Here is a 25315-nt window from a genome sequence, read left to right on the forward strand (position 1 = left end):
GGAAATTTGGGTTGTTACACCCACACTTGGTGATCAAAAGTCCAACGAGAAGTTGGCAAAAAGAAAATCCAAGTGGATTAAGGAGGACCGTATTTGGTGATTGAAAGTCTAACGGGAAGTTGACAAAAAAAAAATCCAAGTAGGTCAAGGAGTACCACACTTGGTAATTGAAAAGTCCAACGGAAAGTTGGTAAAGAGAAAGTCCAGGTGGGTCAAAGGTTAACCGAACACTTGGCGGTCATAAGTCCAATATAGAGTTGGCATGGAACGAGGAAGTTCAGACGTAACAAATTTCTGAAAGTTATAACTTTTGACTTGGATATAGAAATAAGATGATCTTGGATGCGAAACGAAGCTCATTTAGAGCTCTACATATTTTGCTACTTACCAATCGATTGGGGGGGGGGGGGGGGGTCAATCGATTGGTTGATGAAGAAATGTGTAAAATGTCTTGATCGATTGGGTAATCGATCAAGATCTTTCTCAATCGATTGGGCAATCGATTGGGAGAGTTTGTGAATGAACATTGAGCTTTTGAATCGATTGAAGGGGTCAATCGATTAGGTGATCGATTGAGAGCATTTCTTCGTGACGAACAATGAGTTTCCCAATCTTGGGAGAAGTTTTCTGCGAAGCACAGTGAGAGCATAGAGGCATTCTTGATCGATTGGGTAATCGATCAAGAGGCGCTCAATCGATCAACCGATCGATTGAGATATGACCGTTGCGCAGGTTGCGAGCTTTGGACGGCTGTGATCACTGAGATCTGACGTGACAATTGATTTGGAACAAGAACAATCGATTATGAGCTCTAAAAACTCAGATATAAAGGTGACGATAAGTTCAAACAAAAGAACTCTTCACTCCATCTTCTCCGTCAGTTCTTGGAAGCTTAGGGCTGAGGTGTTGCTGTACTTCCAAACTTATAAGAGACATTCACAAGCAACAAGAGATCAAGCAAAAAGATTTTTCATTTGTATTTGTATATTTATTTCTTGTTTTGAGTTGTATTTCTTGTTCTTGAGTTGTAGAGATTTTTTCCACCTCCGGATTGTTCCGAGAATGAGTATATTTTATAGTGGAGAGTGTGCTCGGTGTGGATTATTGGATTAGTTACCTCATCTTGAGATGAATATCAAGTAAATCCTACTTATTAGTATTGAGAGCTTGTTTTGAGTTTATCCGTTGCAAAACCAATATCGACGAAGTGAATGAGCGAGCAAGACGAGCTATTCATCCCCTCTAGCTCCCGAAGTGACCTAATACTATTGAATAACTTTTATATGATATAAATTCTAAAGTACCCTAATCACATTGTAGAAGTTACTAGTTATTGAATAAGTTTTATACGTTATAGTAGTTATTTACTAACTTCTATACGTTGCAGAAATTATCTAATAGCTTTTATAATAACATTGGATTAAAGTATAATTTTGAGATAAAATTACAAGAGGAGTGTCCAATTTAATTTAATTTTTTTTGGAAAAATAATGCTTAAATGTTTCTTTTAATTTGGGGGCGTCTTAAAACATAGTTTTTTTTCCTTAATTTTTTTATATGTGGACAATATAAATTATTTCATATCCTTAAAATTTAATATCTTTTTAAAAATGTCTTTATCTTTTATTAATGTCATATATAATATGATTCAATTTAAATTGAAACATAAAGAAATAAAATTTAAAAATAAAATAACATATAGTGAGTATTTTAAGAAAAATTATAGAAAAATCGAAAATATTTTTTGAAAATAATCACGACCGTCTATTTCACTGGTAGTTTCATCGACGGCGTCCACTTGCAAAGACACGGAACATTTGAGGCTGGTCAGGTTATTAACTTCCCTTGTGGTTAGACAGCGCCGAGGACTGCAGAGGCGCAGAGGCCGTGGGAGACGATGGCGACGGAGAAATTGGGGATCAAGATCGAGAAGAACCCGCACGAATCCAAGATCGCTGATCTCGGCGTCAGGCAATGGCCAAAGTAAATGAATCCTCTCTTTCGATCGCGGTTTCTTTTCATCTTCCTCGTGTTTTCAATAGTTTTTAGTTCGACCTAGAAAAATGTTTTTTTATTTATAGATCCGTTGAATATGTTTTGATTAGTGTTAAGATGAAGCTTGAAGATCGGGAAGGGTGATGAGATTTGTCTAACCTTTTAAGGATGAATGATTGACATGGTGAACATCATTATGGATTTTGAAAAAACAATGCTTGGACATAGATTTTTCCTATTTAGATGGAGAGAAGGGAAAGAAATTTCAGTGTTAAACTTCATTTAAGTTATAATCAAGCTGTAGATCGATATGTTGGAATAGGGTCGATTGGCTATGCTTGTAATGTATAACTATCACCTTCCCTCTGTTGGCTAGTTTGCTGATTCTATTTGAATTGTTATCTTGCCTTAATGGCTAGCTTTCTGGGGCCACTTTGTTGAACTTTGGGAGTTATGAATCAAGAATCATTCCACCTTAGTTGGAATATTGATGTGGATGCAAGCATTTGATACACAATGGTACTGTGGAGGATTGAAATAAACAATGAGATTCTTATGATGTGACTTCAGTAGGATGGCAACATCAGAAATGGAAGTTCACTAACACTTCAGAGTCATAGAAAATTAAGTTTATATTTCATATTGTTGGGGTTTCCTAGAATTGTGATCCTTCAATGACCCATTGAACCTCAATCAATGGCCTCAATCGATCCAAGCTTCTAGAATTCTGAAGCCCAACTTAAGCATTTCAGCATTTCAAATGATGTGAGCATTTGGAAATTATGGCATTCTTTTGACTTTTCACGATCACAAGTAAACAAGTTGAGAAATTTCCATGGAGGTCTTACTTTAGGTGCTATTTGACATGATTTTAGATCTTAGGCATAAGTAGTGGACTTATGCATGCCAAGGAAATTACTAATATTACCCTGTTTAGTTCATCAAACTCCTTTCAGTTTCAATCATGTAGTTTATCGCTGCGCTTCTTAAGGACTTACTAGCCTTAGCAGTCATTTGAGGATCTTCGTGAATCAATCGTTCAGGATTTTGTATGTGATATGATGATATGGGTGGATCCTCAAAAAGCAGGTCAAAGCAAGGAAGACCGGCTGACGTGGCGGTAGTGGTCAATATCACCAACAGTAGTAGGGGTGCGCCTGAACAACTCAAGTAGTCGATCGACCCTTGAACTGTCAGTTAGACTTGCATGGCCGATCGGGCCTAGAACTGCAAATTGGGTGCAAATGGCCGACCGGGCTTCGAAGCTTGAGCGTGGATCCTCTTGCATGTAGACAGAGTGCACAGAGTAGCGAGAACCTGGTCGATCAGGCCTTCCAATCGGCCGGATTTTGTGCCTCAACTAGGGACAAGCTTACCAAATTTCTAAGTATTAAGTAACTCAACCAACTTGCTCTGCCGATCGGGGCTGTAGGTCGGTCGGACATAGCGCTCCTTTGAAGCCATTGGATAAGTCGAATATAGATTGGGCCATTGGCTCACTGGCATATTCTTCAAGGCTGAGCTTTTAGCCCTCTTGAATGGTAGCTGGTCGGCCCATTGTTGCCTCAAGTCCAACGGTTTCACACTCTTTTTTGGAAGTTTGTGCCACGAAGGACAGAGAATTTCCTGCAAATAAATTGCGCTTTTGAAGCTTCTAGCCTATCAAATCATAGAGATTTACGGGCTTATTTAAGGAAAGGTATCAGAACCACTTTATGGCCTGCCCTTTCTTAGAAGTGCTTTGGAAAGTGTGTAAAGGCTTGGAGATGCGTGCATAGAGATAACAGTGACATTATAAAAAAGGATTTCCATCTACAGGAGGAGGTATGTGTTGCTCTCTAATTTTACACGCTCGCTGCTACAGTTTCTTTCACTATTCCTCTTCATAAACCAATCACTGACTTAAGTGTTGGAGGGTTAATGCCGAAGACTCCTTCCCAAGCCCGTCACTAACGCTCTTTGTGTTACACAGGATAGCGAGGAGTCTTCGTTTGGTTAACAGCAAAGCCACATTCCCAGCCAACTACCTTTACCGCTTTTAGACAGAATCATATTTGATGTCGTATGTGGGAACTTCACCTGCATTCGAGACGTGAAGGTGGAAGATGCTAGACGACTTACTACAGTGACTTTGACACAAGAAGATGCTACTTGCCTGTCGCCAACGCCGCATTCCCCGATTGCCTATCACCGAGCATTGTTTCGGACGCCCCACAATGATCTGGGCTTGGCGGATAAGTCACAGGAATCGTCTTCCAAAAATGTGCCCGCCCGGGATAATCGAAAAGGCAAGGAATCGACAGTTAGTGGTTCTTCCGAGAGAATCGACACGCTGTTTGCCCAAGAAATCCTAAATGACAGATTATCGGCCCATTTCCGACCCCTGTCAATCGGAGAATATGGAAGAGCATCCGACCTCGAAGATCACTTGCTAAAGTTTGAGAATATAGCCATGCTCCACCAGTATACAAATGGAGTTAAGTGTCGAGTATTCCTCACCACTTTGTTATGAGGCTCCTTGCAGAGATTGTTCGAAAGATTGTTGGTCGGGTCCATCTGTAGCTTCAAAGATTTCCGAGCGGTTCAACACTTTGCTAGCAGCCGTCACTATCAGAAGACGACAGTGAATTGATTCTCGCTCAGGCAAGGGCCCAAAGAAACGGCACGGACATATATCAAAAGATTCAACCAAGTGGCCATATACATCCCGTCGACCACTCAGGAAATTTTTAATTTTGGTAAGTGCCCTTTTTTCGGGGACTTACAGATAATGATTTTTTCCGATCCCTCATCAGAAAGCCTCCGAGAGATTTTGACCATCTGCAAGGACAAATCACAAAATACATCAACATGAAAGAAATTCAGTCCGCTCGGAAGAAAGAGGTGGTTCCTGAGGCAGCTGTCGCTCTCGAGCCCCGAGTGGCCAACAGAAGACGACAATGAATTTATTCTCGCTCAGGCAAGGGCCTAAAGACATGCCACAGACATATATCAAAAGATTCAACCAAGTGGCCATAGACATTCCGTCGACCACATAGGAAATTTTTAATTTTGGTAAGTGCCTTTTTTTCAGGGACTTACAAATAATGATTTTTTTCGATCCCTCATCAGAAAGCGTCCGAGAGATTTCGACCATCTGCTCGGACAAATCACAAAATACATCAACGTGAAAGAAATTCAGTCCGCTCGGAAGAAATAGGTGGTTCCTGAGGCAGCTGTCGCTCTCGAGCCTCGAGTGGCCAACAACAATCTGCCTCCAAAAGGGCCCTGATTGGGCCCTTAATAGCAACAACGTAAGTCTCTACCAAATGTGGTCTAGCACGTGGAAGCCGATCGGACCAGATCTACAGGGCCCAACAGTGGACGTCGATGTTTTGCACTTACCATCGCTTGGCGACACAACATGAGGCCCGTTCGAGTGTATCGACCCGAGAGGAGGAAAATCATGACAATGCGGCTCGAGGTGATATTGGCATGATAGTGAGTGACTCGACCGACGGTGATTCCAACCGGGCCAGAAAAGCACATGCACGACAACTAGAAATCCACGCAGTCGGGTGCAGTAAGGAGAAAGCACAAGGAGCAGAGATTAGTTTCGGTCCTCGAGACTTAGAGGGAATAGAAATGTACCATGATAATGCTTTAATTATTAAGGTAGTGATTGCTAATTACAAAGTTCATCGTACTTTTGTTGACACGGGTAGCTCGGTTAACATAATATTCAAGAAGGTGTTTGACCAGCTTCAGATGAACAAAGATGAGCTTCAACCAATGACAACACCCAGCTGATCGACCAAGTTCGGCCATCTCTCTTAGAAAGGAGTTGCTCATGAGGACTCGCCGAACAAATTTCATTGTGGTGGACACTCTCTCGGCTTACAACGTTATACTTGGCTGACCAACATTAAACGAGTTCCTGGCTGTCTCCATATTTTGTTAGAAAATCAACGACTCGGTCGACGAAGTTAGGGGTGATCAGCTCGTAGTACACCAATGCTACGTGGAGATTGTGAAAACTGAGTGTCGGGCCGCTCGGAAGGCTCAACGGCTGTAGGTCAATGCAATTCGGGAGGCTCCTCACTTTGGTCTATGAAGAAAAAGAAGTGTAAATTCATCCCAGCCGATCGGAGGCATCTACCTTCATCGTCGTCGATCTGAGCCCGTTAAAGAAAACCGTTCCACGTCTGATCAGAAGCCCGATCGGTCAAACAGAAGAAAAGAGATTTTGGAGTAGAACAAAATCAAATTATTTGAGTGGAAGTTGACAAGTTACTTGAAGCTGGGCACATACAGAAAGTACAATTCCCAAGCTGGCTTGCGAACATGGTATTAGTATCCAAGCTGGGGAATAAGTGTGGTCTGTGTGGACTTCAGAGACTTGAACAAGGTGTGCCCAAAAGATTATTATTCTCTATCATGCATTGATCAAGTGGTGGATTTACTATTGGCTGTAAGTTTATATGCATGCTGGATGTATATCATGGATACCACCAGGTCCTGCTCGCTAAGGAGGATCAAGATAAGGTCAGCTTCATTACGGCGGATGGAATCTACTGCTACAATGTCATGCCGTTCGAACTAAAGAATCGGTGCCAACATACCAAAGGCTTATGAACAGGGTGTTCTGAAGGCAGGTTGGCAGAAAGATGGAGGTATATGTTGATGATATTCTAATAAAATCCCTCCGAGTTGGTGGGCGCTTCCTCGGCTATATCGTGACTGAGCGGGGAATCGAGGCCAACCTTACCAAAGTAAAGGCCCTCCAAGATATGCCCCCACCACGCAATCTAAAGGAGGCTTAGCGCCTGACCGGATGAATTACCGCTCTTTCCCGATTCATCTTAAAGTCGTCCAACCGAAGTTTTCCATTTTTCAAGATACTTCACCGAGCCATCATTGGTACACTGGAAAAAGTAAAACAAGAAATTGAGTGGGTATCATTGTCGATAATTTGTTAAAGGATGAAGTTGTAGGAGTAGTTAGAAAAGGGGATAGAATTATAGCCCTTAAGATAATAGTGGCGAAAGAAACTATGAACATAATTAACGTATATGCACCACAAGTAGGATTAGATGAAGCTACCAAATCAAGGTTTTGGGAGGACTTGGATGAAATATTACAAAATATTCCACCAAGTGAAATGATTTTAATAGGAGGTGATCTAAATGGGCATGTCGGAGTGAAAAATGAGGAATATGAGAGAGTACATGGGAGTTATGGGTTTGGAACGAGGAATGAGGAAGGAAAAACTATATTAGATTTTGCGATAGCATATGACCTTATATTAGCTAATACGTTTTTTAAGAAAAGAGAAAGACACCTGGTCACGTTTAAAAGTGGGAATAATAAATCGTAAATTGACTTTCTTATGGTTAGGAAGAGGAATAGAAAGATTTGTAACGGTTGTAAGGTCATCCTGGGAGAAAGCTTAACTATTGAATATAAGGTAGTAGTGTTGGATATATGTCTCAAACATAGTATCAATAGAAGAAAAATATATACAATGGTGGAAGTTAAAGGATGGAAAACAAAATATATTTAAGAAGAATATAGGAGTTGAAATATACGATGACTTTAATACAACATGGGATAAGATGGTATCAAAGTTGGAAATAGTAGCTAAGAGTGTACTCGGTGAGTCAAAGGGACATGCACCACTAAGTAAAGAATCTTGGTGGTGGAATGAGAAAGTACAAGAGAAAGTGAAGGAAAAACGAATAGCTTATAAAGAATTATATATTTGTAAGAACGAGGAAAACTTAAAAAAATATACAATAACCAAGAAAAAAGCTAAGAAAGTAGTGAGTGAAGCAAAAAATGAAACTTTTGAACGGTTATATCAAAAATTGGATACAAAAGAAGGGGAAAGGGATATTTATAGAATAACTAAAATGTATTAAAGATGAATGTAATAGAGTATTAGTAAATGATGGAGAAATAAAAGAGCGGTGGAAGAAGTATTTTCATCAACTTTTTAATGAAGATTTAGGTGACCAACTTAACTTAGGTAATTTAATTAGGCCAAATGAGTATAGAAATTTTAATTTTTATTGTAGAATTCAAATTTCAGAAGTAAAACAAACTTTAAATGAGATGCACAATGGAAAAGCCGTTGGACCAGATGATATTCCGATAGAGGTATGGAAGTGCTTAGAGAAACAAGGTATTGAATGACTTACAAAATTATTTAACATGATATTGAAAACGAAAAGAATGCCTGATCAATGAAGGATAAGTACTCTAGTTCCCTTATATAAGAACAAGGGAGACATATAAAATTGTGCAAACTATAGGGGTTTTAAACTAATGAGTCATACTATGAAACTTTGAGAAAAAGTAATAGAAAAGAGATTAAGGAAGGAGACTACAGTGATAGAAAATCAATTTGGGTTCATGCCTGGAAGGTCGACAATAGAAGCTATACATCTCGTTAGACAATTAATTGAAAAATATCGGGAGCAAAAACAAGATCTACATATGGTATTCATTGACTTAGAAAAAGTTTATGATAGAGTCCCAAGAGAAATTATATGGAGAATTTTAGAAAAAAGAGGTGTTAGCGTAACATATATTGAACTAATTAAGGATATGTATGAGGATGTAACGACTAAAGTAAAGACTTCAGGCGGAGTAACTGAAGCATTTCCAATAAAGATAGGGTTACATCAAGGATCAGCCCTAAGCCCCTATCTTTTTACACTAATTATGGACGAACTCACTGCATACATTCAAGATACAGTACCGTGGTGCATGTTGTTTGCAGATGATATTATTTTGGTAGATGAGACACGTGAAGGAGTAAATACTAAGCTAGAATCTTGGAGGGAAACACTAGAAGGGAAAGATTTTAAGTTTAGTAGATTAAAGAGAGAATATATGGAATTTAAATTTAGCAATATTAGAAGTAATGAAACAATTGTTAAGATAGGAGAGGACGAGTTGTCCGGAACCGAGATATTTAAATATTTAGGATCATTTTTACAAAATGACGGAGGGATTGAGAGAGATGTCTTACATAGAATACAAGCAGGATGGATGAAATGGAGGGGAGCGTCGGATGTTTTATGTGACCGTAAAGTACCTCTTAAACTTAAAGGTAAGTTCTATAAAATCGCTGTTAGACCTGCTATGTTTGAGCATAAGATGAGAGTTGCAGAGATGAGGATGTTAAGGTGGATGTGTGGACATACGAAGATGGACAAAATAAGGAATGAGAGCATTAAAGAGAAAGTCGGAGTTGCATCTATTGAGGACAAACTCCGAGAGACGTTTAAGATGGTACGGACATGTACTTAGACGACCAATAAATGCTCCAGTTAGGCGATGCGAAACTATGATAAACATGCATATCAAACGAGGAAGAGGAAGACAAAAAAAAACTTGGTTAGCAACAATAAAATAAGATAAAATTTATTTAAATATAGATGATGATATAATAGGAGATAGAGCTCAATGGCGTAAAAGGATTCATACAGCCGACCCACCTAGTGGGAAAAGGCTTGGTTGTTGTTGTTGTTATTATTATTCACCGAGCCATCAATTTCAATGGGATGCCAAGTGCGACAAAGCGCTGGAAGAACTAAAGTTATTTATATTTTTTATCTGTACTTGTGAAGCCCATTGACAACGAGCCACTGTGGATATATTTATCCTCCATTGAATGGGCTATCGGATCGGCGTTGGCGCGGTAGGACGACCATGAACAACAACTAGTGTACTTTTTCAGTCATTTATTGAAAGATGTTGAATGTTGTTATACTCCTTTTGAGAAGTTGGTGTACGGACTGATATTAGCCACTCGGAGGTTATGCCTTTACTTTTTATCTCATCCTATAATTGTTTTAACTAACAGCACGTTGGGCTGAGTTCTCAACTCGGAGACGTCGGGACGGCTAATCAAGTGGGCCACGGAGTTAAGTGAATACGATATACAATACCAACCCCGATTGACTATCAAAGTGCAAGCCTTAGCTAATTTTGTGACAGATATGTAAAGTCCCGAGCCAAATGAAACCTTAAAAGTTTATGTTGATGGATCGTCCACTCGATAGGGCAGTGGAGTTGGAATCCTGTTGATATTACCGTGTGAAGACAGAATGTAACTGTCCATTCGGCTGGATTATCAGACTACTAATAATGAAGCAAAATATGAAGCTTTGATCGCCGGTATGTAGCAGGCGGCTAAACATGTGGGGGTTACCCGGGTTCTCATTTATTCGGATTTTCAACTAGCAACCCAACAACTCTCAGTAATTTTGAAATAAATAATGAACGATTGAAAATGTATGTTGAGGCGTTTGAAAGGTTGAAGTCAAGATTCCAAGAGGTGATAATATGAAAAATTCTCCGAGCAGATAATCAATATGCGGATAAGCTGATCAAGTTGGCTAGTTCTTTAAGTCCGCCGGCGCTGGAGAAGCCTATTCAGGGTTTGTCTTCTTCCTTCGTCGAGAAGGAACGCCCTAGTTGTATTTAAATGATCGAAATAATGCAATAAAGATTATCATTGAGTTTTACAAAAAAGAAATTTAATCCATAGATCGAGAGGCTCTCTAATTTCCTCGAGCCTTAAATCCCCCTACTACCGTAGGCTGTCAAGGTCGTAAAACCAAGAAGACGAAGGTTGATCCTGTCGACCAGCCGATAAATCATCCCATTACGCGATCCATAACCAAGGGTCTCAACAAATTGGTGTCCCATCATAATGGGTGACTCATAAGCACTTTAACAATGTTTTGATGCGTTTCTCAAAATCTACCAAGAGGACAAAGCTTCCAATGAAAAACAACAGCAGCTCATCCATGCTCAACTAGAGGAATTGTCGAAAAGCTTTTCTAATCTACACTCGTATAACAACCATCGAGGTGAAGAGAGCAGCAATCATGCCGATCCACAAATGCACCGCTAGAAAGGGTATCATGGTCATGAGGAGGGATCCTCATATATACTACGATATTCGAAACTGGATTTTCCACGTTATGATGGTGAGTCTAATCCTTTGGGATGACTCAATTGATGCGATCATTTTATTCGCCATCAGCGCGCTTTGGAGGAAGAAAAGGTGGGCCTCGCCTCGTTCCATCTTGAGGGAGATGTCCAACTATGGTTCATCAAACTCGAACGTGATCGACCTCATATTCAATGGGAGGAATTCAAAGATCAGTGTAATTTGAGGTTTGGGCCATCTATTCGTAACAACAAATTGGGCGAGCTTGCAAAACTTCAACAATCAGGATCCGTGGAAGACTACCAGCGAAAGTTCGAACAATTGGCGGCACGAGCGAGTTCCTTAATCTCAGAACAAGTAGTGCAAATATTCATTAGTGGCCTCCAAGATCACATTGCTGTGGAAGTCGAGCTTCACCACCCAGAAGATCTCACTTCGGCTATGAGTTTTGCTCGTCTTTATGAACGCCGCTCCAAACGATTTGAATCAACGGTCACACCGCGGCGCACCCCCGTCCTACCACCGAAGCAACCATTTATCAAACGATTAAATCGAACGGAAATGGAAGAACGGCGTGCCAAGGGCCTTTGTTTTAATTGCGACGAACTTTACATTCCCGATCACCGTTGCAAACGTCTTTTTTGGCTTGAGGGATTAGAAGATTATGATGAACAGAATCACGTCGAGGATGTTGAAATTTCCCTCAATGTGATCACTGGCATCCGTGCTTCTCAAACCATGCGGATTCAAGGACGAATTAACCACACCCCCTTGCTAGTCCTCATCGACCCGGGAAGTACTCATTACTTATTAAATTCAGCACTTGCATCAATCTTGGGCTTGACAAAAGTCTTGCGCTCTGGGTGGCAGTAGCTAATGGGCGACAACTACAATGCCTTGGTATTTGCCACAATGTATTAATCCATTTGGATGATCACAAATTTAATGTAGAATTCTTCATTCTACCATTGGGGGACATTGGAGCAGTGTTGAGAGTTAACTGGCTTTGCACCCTTGGTCCCATCCTTTGGGATTTCTCCCAGATGTGCATGAGCTTTCAACATACCGACAACACCATTTATTTACAAGGATCGGGTGCTACTCTAACAGCAGAAGTGACCTCTCTCGCAATAGGTACCCTTCCAAAAGTTCATGAAAAACGACATATTATCGAAAAGTATGCTGCAATTTTTGAGGAACCCAACGACCTTCCACCTTTTCGTAAGTGCTACCAACCCTATCGTGGTGCGTCCTTATAGATACCCCCATGCGTAAAAAGATGAAATCGAGCATCAACACAATGACATGATTGCTAAGGGCATGATTAGACAAAGCACATCTCCTTTTTCTTCGCTAGTTTTGCTGGTAAAAAAAAGCAGACGACACATGCCGCTTTTGTGTGGATTATAGGGCTCTCAATGAAAAGACAATTAAAGATAAATTTCCTATCCTTGTGATTGATGAATTGCTTGATGAATTACATGAATCCTTTTATTTTACTAAGTCGGACCTCAGATCCGGATATCACCAAATCCGAATGCAACCGGACAACATTTCTATGACGGCTTTTCGCACTCACCATGGTCATTTTGAGTTCGTAGTAATGTCATTCGGACTCACCAATGCCCCCTTAACTTTTCAAGCTCTTAAGAATAATATCTTTGACGATTCTCTGAGAAAATTTATACTAATTTTCTTTGATGATATACTGGTTTACAGTACTTCTTGATAGGAACATCTCCACCATTTGCAGCTCGTTTTTGAGATATTACAGCAGCAACACCTCTTCCTAAAAAATTGTAAGTGTTTATTTGCTCGGACGGAAATTGCCTATCGTGGTCACATCATTTCTCGTTCAGGGGTTGCCATCGATAATGGAAAAATTGAAGCAATTCTGTATTGGCCACAACCCACTACTCTTCGTGCCCTTCATGGTTTTCTAGGGCTCACAGGATACTATTGTAAATTTGTCGAAGGATATGGACAGTTGGCTCCCCCTCTAACTAGCTTCTTGCGAAGGAACTCTTTTGAATGGAATGAGGCGGCGGAATTGACATTCCAAAAGCTAAAGATCACCCTTACTTCCACACTGGTACTTGCCTTGCCCGATTTCTCAAAACCATTTGTGGTGGATTGTGATGCCTCAAATATGGGGATCGGTGCAATTTTACAGCAAGAAGGACGCCCTATTGTTTTTTTAGTCGTCCTTTGGCCAAACGACACAAGAAGCTCCCTGTTTATGAGAAACAATTCATCGGATTGGCCAAAGCTATACGTCATTGGCATGCTGATCTTTGGGGACACAAGTTCCTAGTTCGAACTGACCATTACAATCTAAAATTTTTATTAGAACAATGGATTACCAACTCGTCTCAACAACACTGGATTGGTAAGCTACTAGGTTTTGATTTTCTTATCGAATATCGAGCAGGTCGAGCAGGCCAAAACAATGTGGTAGCAGATGCACTTTCACGTCGTGACAACAATAATGGACAGTTGACCGCCATCTTCATGGCTAAATTAAATTTAACAGAGGACATCCAATCTGAATACTCTACTTCCTCGGAAATTCAGCACCTTATTCAGGTGTCATAGCGAGGCGAAGGTTGTATGGAGTACAAGGAAGGACTTTTATTCTTCAAGGCAGAATCTATCTCCTTGCTACATCTCCTCTCACTTCTAAAATAATAACCATGATACATAATGAGTTTCACGAAGGATATCAGAAGACATTATGTCGAATTACACGAGATTTCTATTGGCCCGGGATGAAACAGTAGGTTCACATGTTTGTGCGTGAATGTCCAATCTGCCAACACAATAAAGTGGAACATTTGAAGCCCGCGGGATCACTACAACCCTTGCCTGCCCCTCACCAAGTGTGGTCGGACATTTTCATGGATTTTATTGACGGGTTGTCTCTATCTCAGGGTAAAATTGTATTGTTTGTTGTTGTGGATCGCTTCTCTAAGTATGCCCATTTCATCCCTTTATCACACCCATACACAGCTGTGAAGGTGGCTCAAGTTTTCTTTGATAACATTTTTAAGCTTCACGGTCTTCACTAGTTCTTTCTGGAAGGAGCTATTTCGCCTTAGTGGGACGCAACTTTGTTTCTCGTCCGCTTACCATCCCCAATCGGATGGCCAGACCGAAGTCATGAACATGGTTATTGAGATGCATTTGCATTGCTTTATGGGAGAATTTTCAAAGAAATGAGTATATTGGATCTCTTGGGGAGAATTTTGTTACAATACTGGTTATCACACGTCCCTCAAGGTCACCTCGTTCGAGTTCATGTATGGGCGATCGCCTCCACGCCTATCATCATATTTGGTTTGTACTTCTCATATTGAATCAGTAGATCAGGAGCTACAAACTCGGGAACAACTTCTGAAGAATCTACGAGGAAACCTTTTTGCTGCCCAAAATCACTTGAAACTTCAATATGATTCATCCCATCGGGAGGTACGGTTTGAGATAGGTGATATGATGTTGTCAAAGCTTCAGTCTTATCGTCAAGTAAGTTTAGCGTCCAAGAACCATTCAAAACTATCTCCTCACTTTTATGGGCTTTTTAAAATCATTGACCGTGTGGGTCATGTTGCTTACAAACTCCAATTGTCAGACCACGTCAAGATCCACCTCGTTTTTCATGTGTCCTCTTTAAAGAAATATCATGGTAGCATCCCTAGTGTCCCCACTCTTCCCCCCATAAATCAGGAAGATTACATTCCTTCTCCTTTAGTGGTTCTCGACTATCGCTCACATCGTGGACACTCCCAAATTCTGGTTCATTGGGAGGGCTTATCCCCTGTCGAGGCTTCATGGGAATATGCAGTGGCTATCATGGAACGTTACCCATCATTCGTGTTTACGGACAAATCCGTTTCTCAGGGAGGGAGTAATGTTATGGACCGAGCCCATACAACAAAAGAGAATCTGAAACCCATCAAATATAAGAGATACACGCACGACAGATTTAGAAAGGATGGTGTAAATCAAGAGAATTGATTCTGCTATAATAATTTATAGTAATTGATTTTATTTGAGTCAAGTATCTTTTATTATAAGTAGAATTGAGTCTAGTATCTTTTATTTTTGGTTAGAATAAAACCTTTCTTATTCAAGGATTGTCTTCTTCCTTCGTCTAGAAGGAACGTCTTAGTTGTATTTAAATGGTTGAAATAATGCAATAAAGATTATCATTGAGTTTTACAAAAAAAGAAATTAAATCCATAAATCGAGAGGTTCTCTAATTTCCTCGAGCCTCAAATCCCCCTACCACCATAGGCCGTCAAGGTCGTAAAACGAAGAAGACGAAGGTTGATCCTGCCTACCAGCCGGTAAATAGTCCCATTACGCAATCCATAGCCAAGGGTCTCAACAATCATCTCCTATCGTATGAAATGTACTCATGTTCATGCTACATTTTCCCTACCAAAAAAGAAGGTATATGTGTTTCTCAACCCCCGGGCCAACCCAAGCCCACCACGGGTCGAGAGCTGTTCAGATGGGTCAACTCATGGTAGGGCGGGTCGGCCTGTGACAGACCAGTCATTTGGCGGGGCTGGCCGACCCGTCATCTTGGTGGATTGGAAAATTCCCAATCCGACCCAATCTAAGACGGGTTGCGGGTTAAGCTGACTAACCCGCAGGCCGATCAAAAATTAAAAAAAAATGCCTACTGTAGGAGATGCTTTTTTAAAAAATGCCTATTGTAGGAGATAAAAGGGCAGCGGTGCACGAAGCTCCCATCATGCGGGTTCTCGGGGAAGGATTCATTGTACGCAGTCTTACCCTGATTTTTCAAAAGGCTGTTTCCAGGATTCAAACCCGTGATCTTTCGGTCACATGACAACAACTTTACCGTTGCGCCTATTGTAGGAGATGATTTAAAAAAAAAATACCTACCTTGAATTGATCTCAATAATCTCTCCGTTAATTTACTCTATGATTTTAATCACTTAATTTGAGTGATGGACGACTTCTTCTCCAACTTCGACGTGCTGACGAAGATGGCGCTGTTCTCTCTGGTTCATACTCTCGTCTATCTCATCCTCTCCAAGTTCTCTACCAACTTCTCCGACGACAAGGTGACGAGAAGCCTCAGCTTCCGACCAACGCACTCCGTTAGCGTTCGCCGTTGGCTGGCCTTACTTTCCGACATGCCTGCCGGTGGCAAGGTTTCGTCGTCATCGCCGAGGTCTCGCCATTAGTGTCGAGGCCCCCACGATGAGAGGAATCGCTGTTGTTGTCCGACGACATGAAGGAATATTGATATGAAATTAATAAATCTCTTCTTCGGGCATGTATAATGTATTTGATTTGTTGTTAAAATTTTGTTTGTAGAAAAAAATCTCGTTAAAAATTTATTTATATCCACAATTAAATTTCTAATAAATATATTTATTTAATTTAATGATTTGCTCAAACAATATAACAATCGAATTTGATCATCTCCTATGATATGAAATGCACTTATGTTCATGCTACATTTGCCCTACCAAAAAAAAGTATGTGTTTCTCAACCCATGAGCCAATCTAAGCCCGTCGTGGGCTGACTTGGGCGGGTTGCGGGCCTAGGCGGGTCGGCTCGTGGCGGGCTTGAGTTGATAAAATTTTAACCCAACTCAATTAAATTATTTGACGCGGCGGGCCAATCCAACGAGCTTAACCCAAATTGACGGCTCTAATTGTTTCTCTAAATGGGTGGAAGCGGAACCACTCGTTAAAATAACGGAGCATATGGTCATTAAATTTCTATGGCAAAATATAGTGTGTTGATTCGACATTCCTTACAAGATAGTTTCTGATAATCGAAGACAATTCCAAAGGCGGGGTATCAGAGAATGGTGTTCAAGCTATGACATACTATAGGCTTTTACGTCCGTGGCTTATTTCCAAAGCAATGCATAGGTGGAAGTCACTAACAAAGAGATGATTAGCGGACTCAAAACCCGTCTCGATCATCTCGGAGGAAGCTGAGTGGATGAACTCCCGAGTGTGCTATGGGCTCATCGCACCACACCTCGGGAGTCTATGGGCATTGATCCGGATGTAGTTTGGGACATGAAAGGAATTAAGAAGAGGAAAGGGGGCATTTGTGTCATTAGGAAGGAGAAGGCTTTAGGGATTTTAGTGCATATAAGCACTGTTGACAGGGGAGGAAAGGGGGTTTTTTTTCGTGAGAGGAACAGGAGGCCGCCGCCAAGGGAAATGGAGTCACCTTCTTCCTCTCGGGCTCCTCGTCGGCGCCGACGCCGGCCACAGGCCGCTCCATCTCCTCCTCTCCATCTCCCGCTTGTGACTTCGCCACTGGAGCAACCCACCGCCGCTCTTCTTCCTCCGCCTCGCGACGTCGTCACCACCCTCCTCCTCCACCTCATTGCGACAGTACGGCTGGACACGCCGCCGCCGGGGAGTGTTTTCTCCTTCGTTTTTCTACCTCGGCTGCCAACAGAGAGGAGAGAGGGGTTTCTTCATCTCTCTCGCGCTCCTCGCAGGTGGCAAGGCCGGCTGCGGGTCTCCGACCACTGCTCTTCTCCTCCTCACCTCTTCCGGTGGTCGGCATAGCCTCTGTTCTCCTCGAGATGCTGCCGTCGGAGCTGCCTCAGTTCGCCGGAGCCGCCGCAGGCCGCCCCTCTCACTACTCTCTCTTTTCCTCGCTGCACCGCCGTCGGCGGACCACTGCCGCCTTCTCCCGCAATCGCTGCCACCTCCCGCAGGTGTTGCCACCGGTAGCCACAGCCGCCGGCAGCCGCCGCTGCCCCTTCCGACGGGCCCACAGCTAGCTCCGGCGTCCTGACAGTCCGTATCGACGGCTGTACATTTGTTGTCTCCACTGCTTTTGGTGTAGATCCCGCCCTCCGCGGTGTTTCTAGACATCCATTGTGTTTTCCGGCCATCGAACCATGATGTTCTGCTCTTTGTATTACTGCTATGATGGTGAGACATTTTACCAGCCGGCCTAGGAGCCGTTAGTGTGTGCCGTAGCCCGGCCTGTGAGCCGAGGACATATTCTGACTTACATGCCGCCTGGGCTGCGACGACTTGATCAGTAGCTCGACCAGCTCATCCATCCATCCGAGGGCGCCCCCCTGGGCCAGGGTAAGTTCTCGTACTCGGTATCTGTTCATTTTATTGCTATACTATTATGCGGTTACTTATACGTCTGTGGGATTCGCCTCGAGCACCGAGGTACCAGAGACCGGGGGAACCCGGTCGCTGGATACAGGTACAGTTGACCGGAGGAGGACTTCTGACGATCTGATCAACGTAGAGGACAGCTCACCACCGGATCAAGAGGATGCGGTCAACCCTCCAGACACGTCATACCGGCAAGTTCGTCTTCTCAGCTTCCAGACAGGAACAGGCATAACTCTGATCCGTCTAGTATATGGAGGAGAGGCGACTATACTCGTCGAAGTCGGTATTGGATATGATTGGATACAATTATGTGACGAAGAGAATGCCAATCGGGTCTAATGAAGCTGGACTTAGTGGAGGAAATCAAAGACAAGGCTGCCGCTCAACTAACAACGTACCGACAAAGAATGAAACAGAGCTATAATCGGATGGGCTATCCCGAGATCTAAGTTGGCGACTTAGTATAGAAAAGAGTTAAGCTGGTTAAAAACGTTAGCAATTTGGAGCTGCCCTGGAACCGGCCATACGAGGTGATGCAGAATCTCAGCTCTAGTTCCTACTACCTATAGGATTCAGACGAAAGAAACTTTGATCGACCTTGGAGCGCAAATCATTTACAACCCTACCAGGCTTAATGGTTCGTTTAAATTGAATCTATGTAATTTGTAAAATTTTATATTCAATGAATGCAAACAGATTCAAGGGGAAAACAATCAAGTCCTAGTGCCGAGATATAAGTAAGTTCAGTATCATGACCAAGTCTCAGACTCTCGTACTAAGCAGCCGAGTTATAAGTGAACTTGCTATCGCGATCAAGTTCCAAATTCGCATGTCGAGCGGTCGAGTTATAAGTGAGTTTACTCTCACGATCATGCCCCAAACTCATGCCGAATGACCGAGTTATAAGTAAGTTTGCTCTCACGGCCATGTCCCAGACTGTCGTGCTGAGCAGCCAAGTTATAAGTGAGCTTGCTCTTATGACTAAGTCCCAGACTCTTGTGTTGAGCGACTGAGTAATAAGTGAGCTTATTCTCACGACCAAGTCCCAGACTCTCGTGTTGAGCAACCGAATTATAAGTGAGGTTGCTCTCACGACCAAGTCCCAAACTCTCGTGCCAAGCAGTTAAGTTATAAATGAGCTTGCTCTCACGATCAAGTCCCAGACTCGTGCCGAGTGACTGAGTTATAAATGAGTTTGCTCTCATAACCAAGTTCCAGACTCTTGAGTAATCGACCGAATTATAAGTGAACTTACTCTCACGTCCACATTCTAGACTCTCGAGCCAATCAATCGAGTTATAAGTGAGCATACCGTCACACCCAAATCTTAAACCGTTGAGCTGACCGGCCGAGTTACAAGTAAACTTGCTTCTACAACCAAGTGCTGAAGATCTTCCAGAACTTAGGGAAATCACTGCGATAAAGGCTCTCTATGACAATACTCAAGTAAACCAAAAAATCCAAGGCCAAGGAAACTGAAGAATACGTTTAAAAGCTAAGACACTCAGAAGTTAAAAGTTCAAAAATAAGGAACAATACATACACAGCATGGAAAGTTGTTAAATCTTTACCAAATTCACTGAATGACTTAAAAGAAGATACTACATAAAATCAACAAAGGCATCGTTGGGGATAACGTCCAAGATTTTTTGGCACTTGATAAAGGTCTTGGAACCTCAGTAGATAAATAGTTGCCATCCTTCAATTGCGTGAGGGTCCTCTCAATGCCATACCCAAACATCTTATTGGTCCGATTGGCTAGCATCTGGTTGAAATTTCTAGAGCAAAGATATTCGACCTTGTAGGCTTCTAGCCAACCGGACTCATATGCTTTATAGTTAGTCATCTCTAGGGGTGTAAATGAACCAAGCCGTTCATGAGATATTCGAATTTTGATTCGATAAAAGCTCGTTTGAACTCGTTTAACGAGACTCGTTAAGATAAACAAACCAAGCTCAAGTTTCAATATTTGGCTCGTTAGCTCGTGAACATGTTCGTTAAGTTCATGAATTAACTTTTAAATAAAAAATAATAATTTATAGATTTTTCACTCTATTATATGAAACATATAGATAAATTTATTAAATTGATTTATTAAAATAAAATTATAAATTTTAATAAGAATATTATAATTTTCTCTAAATATATAATTTAATTTTTAATGAATATTTAAATTTATAATTTATATTTATTAAGCTCGTTTGGGCTCGATAAAAGTTCGAATAAGCTCGTCAGCTATGAATATATTCGTTAAATATAGCTCGAGCTCGGTTCGATTATAAACGAGCCAAACTCAAACATTCAAGAATTCGGTTCGGCTCGGCTCGATTACACCCCTAGTCATCTCCACTTGAGTGGCTTCAAGCTCCTCTTTAAGTGTTGTTCGCTCAGCAATTTTCTCAGCAATTGTTTGTTGATGCTCCCCAAGTTGGAGCTCGTGGCCTGCTTGCTCAACCGTTCGACTAACTTGTTCAGTAAGCAAAGCAGCTTCCGCCTCCTCAAGTTTTTTGGCTAGAGCTCGGGCCAATTCTTGATATCCAAGTCTTCAATGACCTTGATTTTCTTGGTGTTGGTTGAGTTGACCCGTGATTCATAATTCTTAGACTGCTTCATTAGTCACTTGGGTCGGATGACTTGGTCATGATTCTTGCTCATGGTGAGCACCCACTCGGACCCCAAAAGCTGCTCAGATTGTTTCTCTAGGTCTTCCTTTAGCTGAGCCACCTCTAAAGAAAGTCGCCTGAATGAAGCTTAGGGTGCATCCATCCCCCCGGTTGTATCTGACAATTGCTTATATTCGTGACTTAGCTGAGCCATCCTCTGGCACATAGCTAAGCCTTCCACCAAAAACTAATAAAATAGAGAAGGTCAAGTGGAGCCGACCGAGAAACATATGTGTTTAAATACTAAATGTGCGTACCTCAGTAGAATTTTGGCTAAAACGATCAGCAAGCTCATTTGGGGAGCTTGTCGCCGCTTGGGCTCTGGCGTCCGCTCAGGTTTGAGCTAAGGGACCTTGGATTCTAATCTTATGCTCGGGGGAGTGTGGCTCGTTGGGGTTCGGATGACATCATTCGTCTATAGGCAACTTGAGTACGGTAGTAATTCACCTGTGTACTCGAGCCAATGGGCTCTAAGCTGGACTTGCTCTTGGATTTGGCCAAAGGAATGGAACGTATGGTGGAAAGAAGGGCCGCTGGGTCAGCTGGCGGAGGCATCAAATAAGATATCGGTTGCGCAAAATTAACATCGGTCGCAAATCAAATAAGGAAGGAGTCCGATCGGAGGAGGTGGGAGTTGGTCGACCAACTGCTCTCTCGGGAATGGCAGAGGTAGAATTTTCTCCCCGCTCGGAAGGTGGTCGCACGGTAGACACTGCAACAGAGCTTGGCTGAGCGAATGTCGCTGATCGGCTGGAGGCTTCCGTTTAGAGTCTTTTGTGGCACTGACGTTGTTGCAAAGGCTTGGTGGAAGTTGTGAACTCCAAAGGAACTTCTATGGGCTTGAACTTTGGAGGCAGTTCCTTAGTGCTAACGGCGACATCGCTCCCCGCCATTCGACTCGCTCCTTCGCCGATGGGCCCTTCAGAGGCTCTGACCGACAAGAGCCCGTGGCTCTCCAGCTCGGCTGCTCCACGGACCTCGAGCTTCTCATTGGTTAACTTTGTGGAGTTGCTTAGCAAAGTCTTCCACATCACTTTAGCTGCAAAAAAGAAAAAGAAATCAGTTAGATCTAAAAATAATAGAGGGAAGAATTTCTCACCGAAGGAGTCGGGCAACCGAGCGCGAATGAGACTCTACCTAAACATGTATAGCTCGCCCTTAAGCAGTAACTCATGTATATGATATTTTAGTCCGGTCAGCTAAGCAGCGGCTTCATGGTAGACAAGCTTCCACCTATATTTACCCAGCTCGGGAGGGTTGGGTAGCTCCATTTGCCAGCTGGTTAGGAAGGTTGCCCGGTCGGGGAGTCGGAGATAGAAGTAATGGGACTTCCTGCCCTTATTGGACGAAGGTATTTTATCAAAGTATACAACGCCCACTCAGGCTTGAAAGAGAAAGACCCGTGGCTCAGATTGTTTCAGGTAATAAAAATAATAAAAAAACGCGTGGGAGTAAAGGGATTCTGTATAAACGAAACAACACTACAACCCCACACACAACCTAAAGGAGTTAGGTACTAGTTATTGTAAAGGGATGTGGAAATATCTACAAACTTCAGAAAAAAAGGGGTGTATTGGAAAACGGAGGGCGATATATAGTTGATCCTGAAAAAAAATGAGAAAGCTATTCGGAGATGTGTGATGATGGGCATTGGTCGAGGGGATGTGGTAGGTAAGTTTCATCTAGTCTATTTCATCGCCATTGAAGTCGGATGAAGTGGAGGTGTACCACAAGCCGGGGACACCCCGGGGGGGGGGAGGTCATGAGGAAATGAAGATCAAAAGTTGGAAAAAAGAAGATGGAACTTATTGAAAGTTAATCATCAGCGACGAGTAGGGAACGAGAAAGAAGGTAAAGGCAAAATAAAAAACGCTGCAATGTAAAGAAAAACGAAGGCCTTAAAAACCCTATCGTTAGTTACTTGAGGTCGTCCGATCAAGGACATAAAAAGGCCAGATTTAATCTGGGCTGTCAAATTTATAAAGGTAGCTGTCACATCGAATCCCAATAATCGGCTATCACATCGAATATTCGACGGCTTGAGAGTGTGACATATGGCGGTGAATCAAAGGTGCATTTATGAGGAATGGAAGCAATTAGCAGGCTCATGATGAAAAAACATGCTCGGTATGCCTTGCTTTAATTATAGGGAATTTGTTCGATTTCCGAGAGATTAGAATGATGTCAGTCTTAATAAAAGGGCACTGTGGAGAATTGGAGCTCGTCCGGGAAAAAGAAGAAGCATAGGGCGATAACAACTAAGTACCGCTGGCATTCGAGCTAAGCGGCACCATACTACAAATTCCTCGGTCCAGGAATAAAGAATTCACGAAGCAATTATAGACAAGGACAATGGTTCAAGTCGATTGACAGCTAAGAAAGTGAAATGCCTGCCGGAAATGAGGATTACGAATAATACCAAACACCTAGTCAGTCCGACTTGCAGTCTCCTTCAACTAGACTTGGAGGAGAGGCTTGTGATATAGTGATAAGGGTGGACCCCCCCAAAAGGCAGGGAAGATCGGCTGGCATGACAGTCAAAGTCAAGAGGTGATCAATATCACCAACAGTATCAGGGGGGCGCCTAAACAACTCAAGTAGTCGATCGGGCCTTAAACTGTTGGTCGGACTTGCGTGGCCGATCGGGCTTGCGTGGCCGATCGGGCCTAGAACTGCGGTTGGGCACGAGTGGTCAACCGGGCTTCGAAGCTTGAGCGCGGATCCTCTTACGTGTAGGCATAGTGCACAGAGTAGTGAGAACCTGGCCAACCGGGCCTTCCGATCGGTTGAATTTTGTGCCTCAACCAGGGACAAGCGGGTAAACCTCATTGTTAAGTATTAAGTAACTCGACCAACTGCTTTACCGATCGAGGCTGTAAGTTGGACACAACGTTCCTGTGAAGCCACTGGATAAGTCGAATGTAGACTGGGTCACTGCTCATTTTCTTCAAGGCTGAGCTGTCAACCCTCTTGAATGGTCGCCGGTTGGTCCGTTGTCGGCCCCAAGCCCAATGGTTTCGCACTCTGTTTTGACGTTTGTGCCACAAAAGACAGAGAATATCCTTAGACAAATCACGCTTTTGAAGTTTCCAGTGTATCAAATCATAGAGATTTACGGACTTATTTAAGGAAATGTGTCAAAATCACTTTATGACTTGTCCTTTCTTAGTAGTGCTTTGGAAATCGTGTAAATATTTGGAGATGCGTGCATAGAGACAACTTACACTATAAAAAGGGGTCTACATCTACAGACGGAGGTATGTGACGCTCTATAATTTTACACGCTCGCTACTACAGTTTTTTTCACTATTCCTCCTCATAAATCAGTCACTGACTTGAACGTCGGAGGGCCAACGTTAGGAACTCCTTCCTTGGTCTGACACTAACGCGTTTTGTGTTACGCAGGACAGCGAGGAGTTTTCATTTGGTCAACAGCAGAACCACATTCCCAGCCAACTATCTTCATCGCTTTTAGACCAAAATCTAGTATGCAATGGTCTTGATGGTATTTTTTTTTAAATATTGATAGCTCAAATGTAGAATACTCCTGATTATTACATCTTGTCAACTATACAATATACTTCATCTATCAATGCTTTCAAAATATGGAAATAAGATAATTCTATATGTTTGAAGATTGCCATATGTGATTGGTGAAAGATTATTTAACTCAATTTTATTAGTTGCACCATAAAACAAGTAAACACTTTCCGGCGGCATAAAGTGGAAGGAAAGCGACACAATCTCGTGGGTGTTTTGCATATGGACAGTCGAAAAAACTAGAACTGGAAAATGAAGATATCGTGAGAAACAGTTGCTAGCCGTATGTTTGCTTCTATGAAATATGTAGTAAAATTAATCTCCAGTTAAGAATAAGGTTTCTAAAAGTGAGACACGAGTGCTATAACTTTCTTATTCGTCGATCAAATTTCCATTTTCATATATGTATATATATTTTTTTGCATAGTAATATTTAGTGGCTTTTGGCATTTGGAATTGTTACCATTCATAGTGATATTTTTTTTTTCATGTATAATATATAGATGGGGATGCCCTCCCAGCAAATTTCCATGGACATACACAGCTAAGGAGACTTGCTATCTGCTAGAGGGAAAAGTAAAGGTGTACCCTGAAGGCCATGGAAATGAGTTTGTGGAGATTGAGGCAGGTGATTTGGTGGAGTTCCCCAAAGGCATGAAGTGCACTTGGGATGTCTCAGTAGCCATCGACAAGCATTATAACTTCGAATAGTTTCCGGCATCCATCAACTGAGTCTATAAATGTCTAGTACTAGTACTTTCTCTTGATGTTAAAGTCTTGGAGATAAATGAATCATCAATGCTGTGCTTGTCAAACTACTATGGACTCGCTCAGATCTTAGTAAGGAATTTGGCTAGGTCAAATTGCCTGAGTTGGTTGAGGGTTCAATCAAGTTGTTCCAGGATGATGAATGATTATCAACAAAACATAGTTTAAGTGGTTTGATCTGTATGGGTCGAAGTCCAAACTCTATAGCCGCACACGATCAAAGAAGAAAGAACATGGTTTTTTCTTCAAATGT

The 25315-nt window shown here is 42.1% G+C and overlaps 1 protein-coding gene across 1 annotated transcript; it reads left to right on the forward strand.

The window, feature by feature from the left end:
- The first annotated feature begins 1832 nt into the window (after nucleotides 1-1832).
- On the forward strand, nucleotides 1833-25245 carry LOC122020129. The gene is made up of 2 exons (XM_042577892.1): nucleotides 1833-1983; nucleotides 24798-25245. The coding sequence occupies exons 1-2, from the start codon at nucleotides 1898-1900 to the stop codon at nucleotides 25003-25005; spliced, it is 294 nt and encodes a 97-aa protein (XP_042433826.1). The 5' UTR covers nucleotides 1833-1897; the 3' UTR covers nucleotides 25006-25245.
- Nucleotides 25246-25315: the final 70 nt, after the last annotated feature.

Source organism: Zingiber officinale, chromosome 9A, assembly GCF_018446385.1.
Source record: "Zingiber officinale cultivar Zhangliang chromosome 9A, Zo_v1.1, whole genome shotgun sequence".
Taxonomy (NCBI): domain Eukaryota; kingdom Viridiplantae; phylum Streptophyta; class Magnoliopsida; order Zingiberales; family Zingiberaceae; genus Zingiber; species Zingiber officinale.

What these genes read in the sequence shown, in the direction of transcription:
- LOC122020129 (XM_042577892.1), top strand. Translation starts at nt 1,898, where the DNA reads ATGGCGACGGAGAAATTGGGGATCAAGATCGAGAAGAACCCGCACGAA. An exon ending in GGCGTCAGGCAATGGCCAAA is followed by an intron (nt 1,984 to 24,797) that starts GTAAATGAATCC and finishes TATAATATATAG; the next exon opens with ATGGGGATGCCCTCCCAGCA.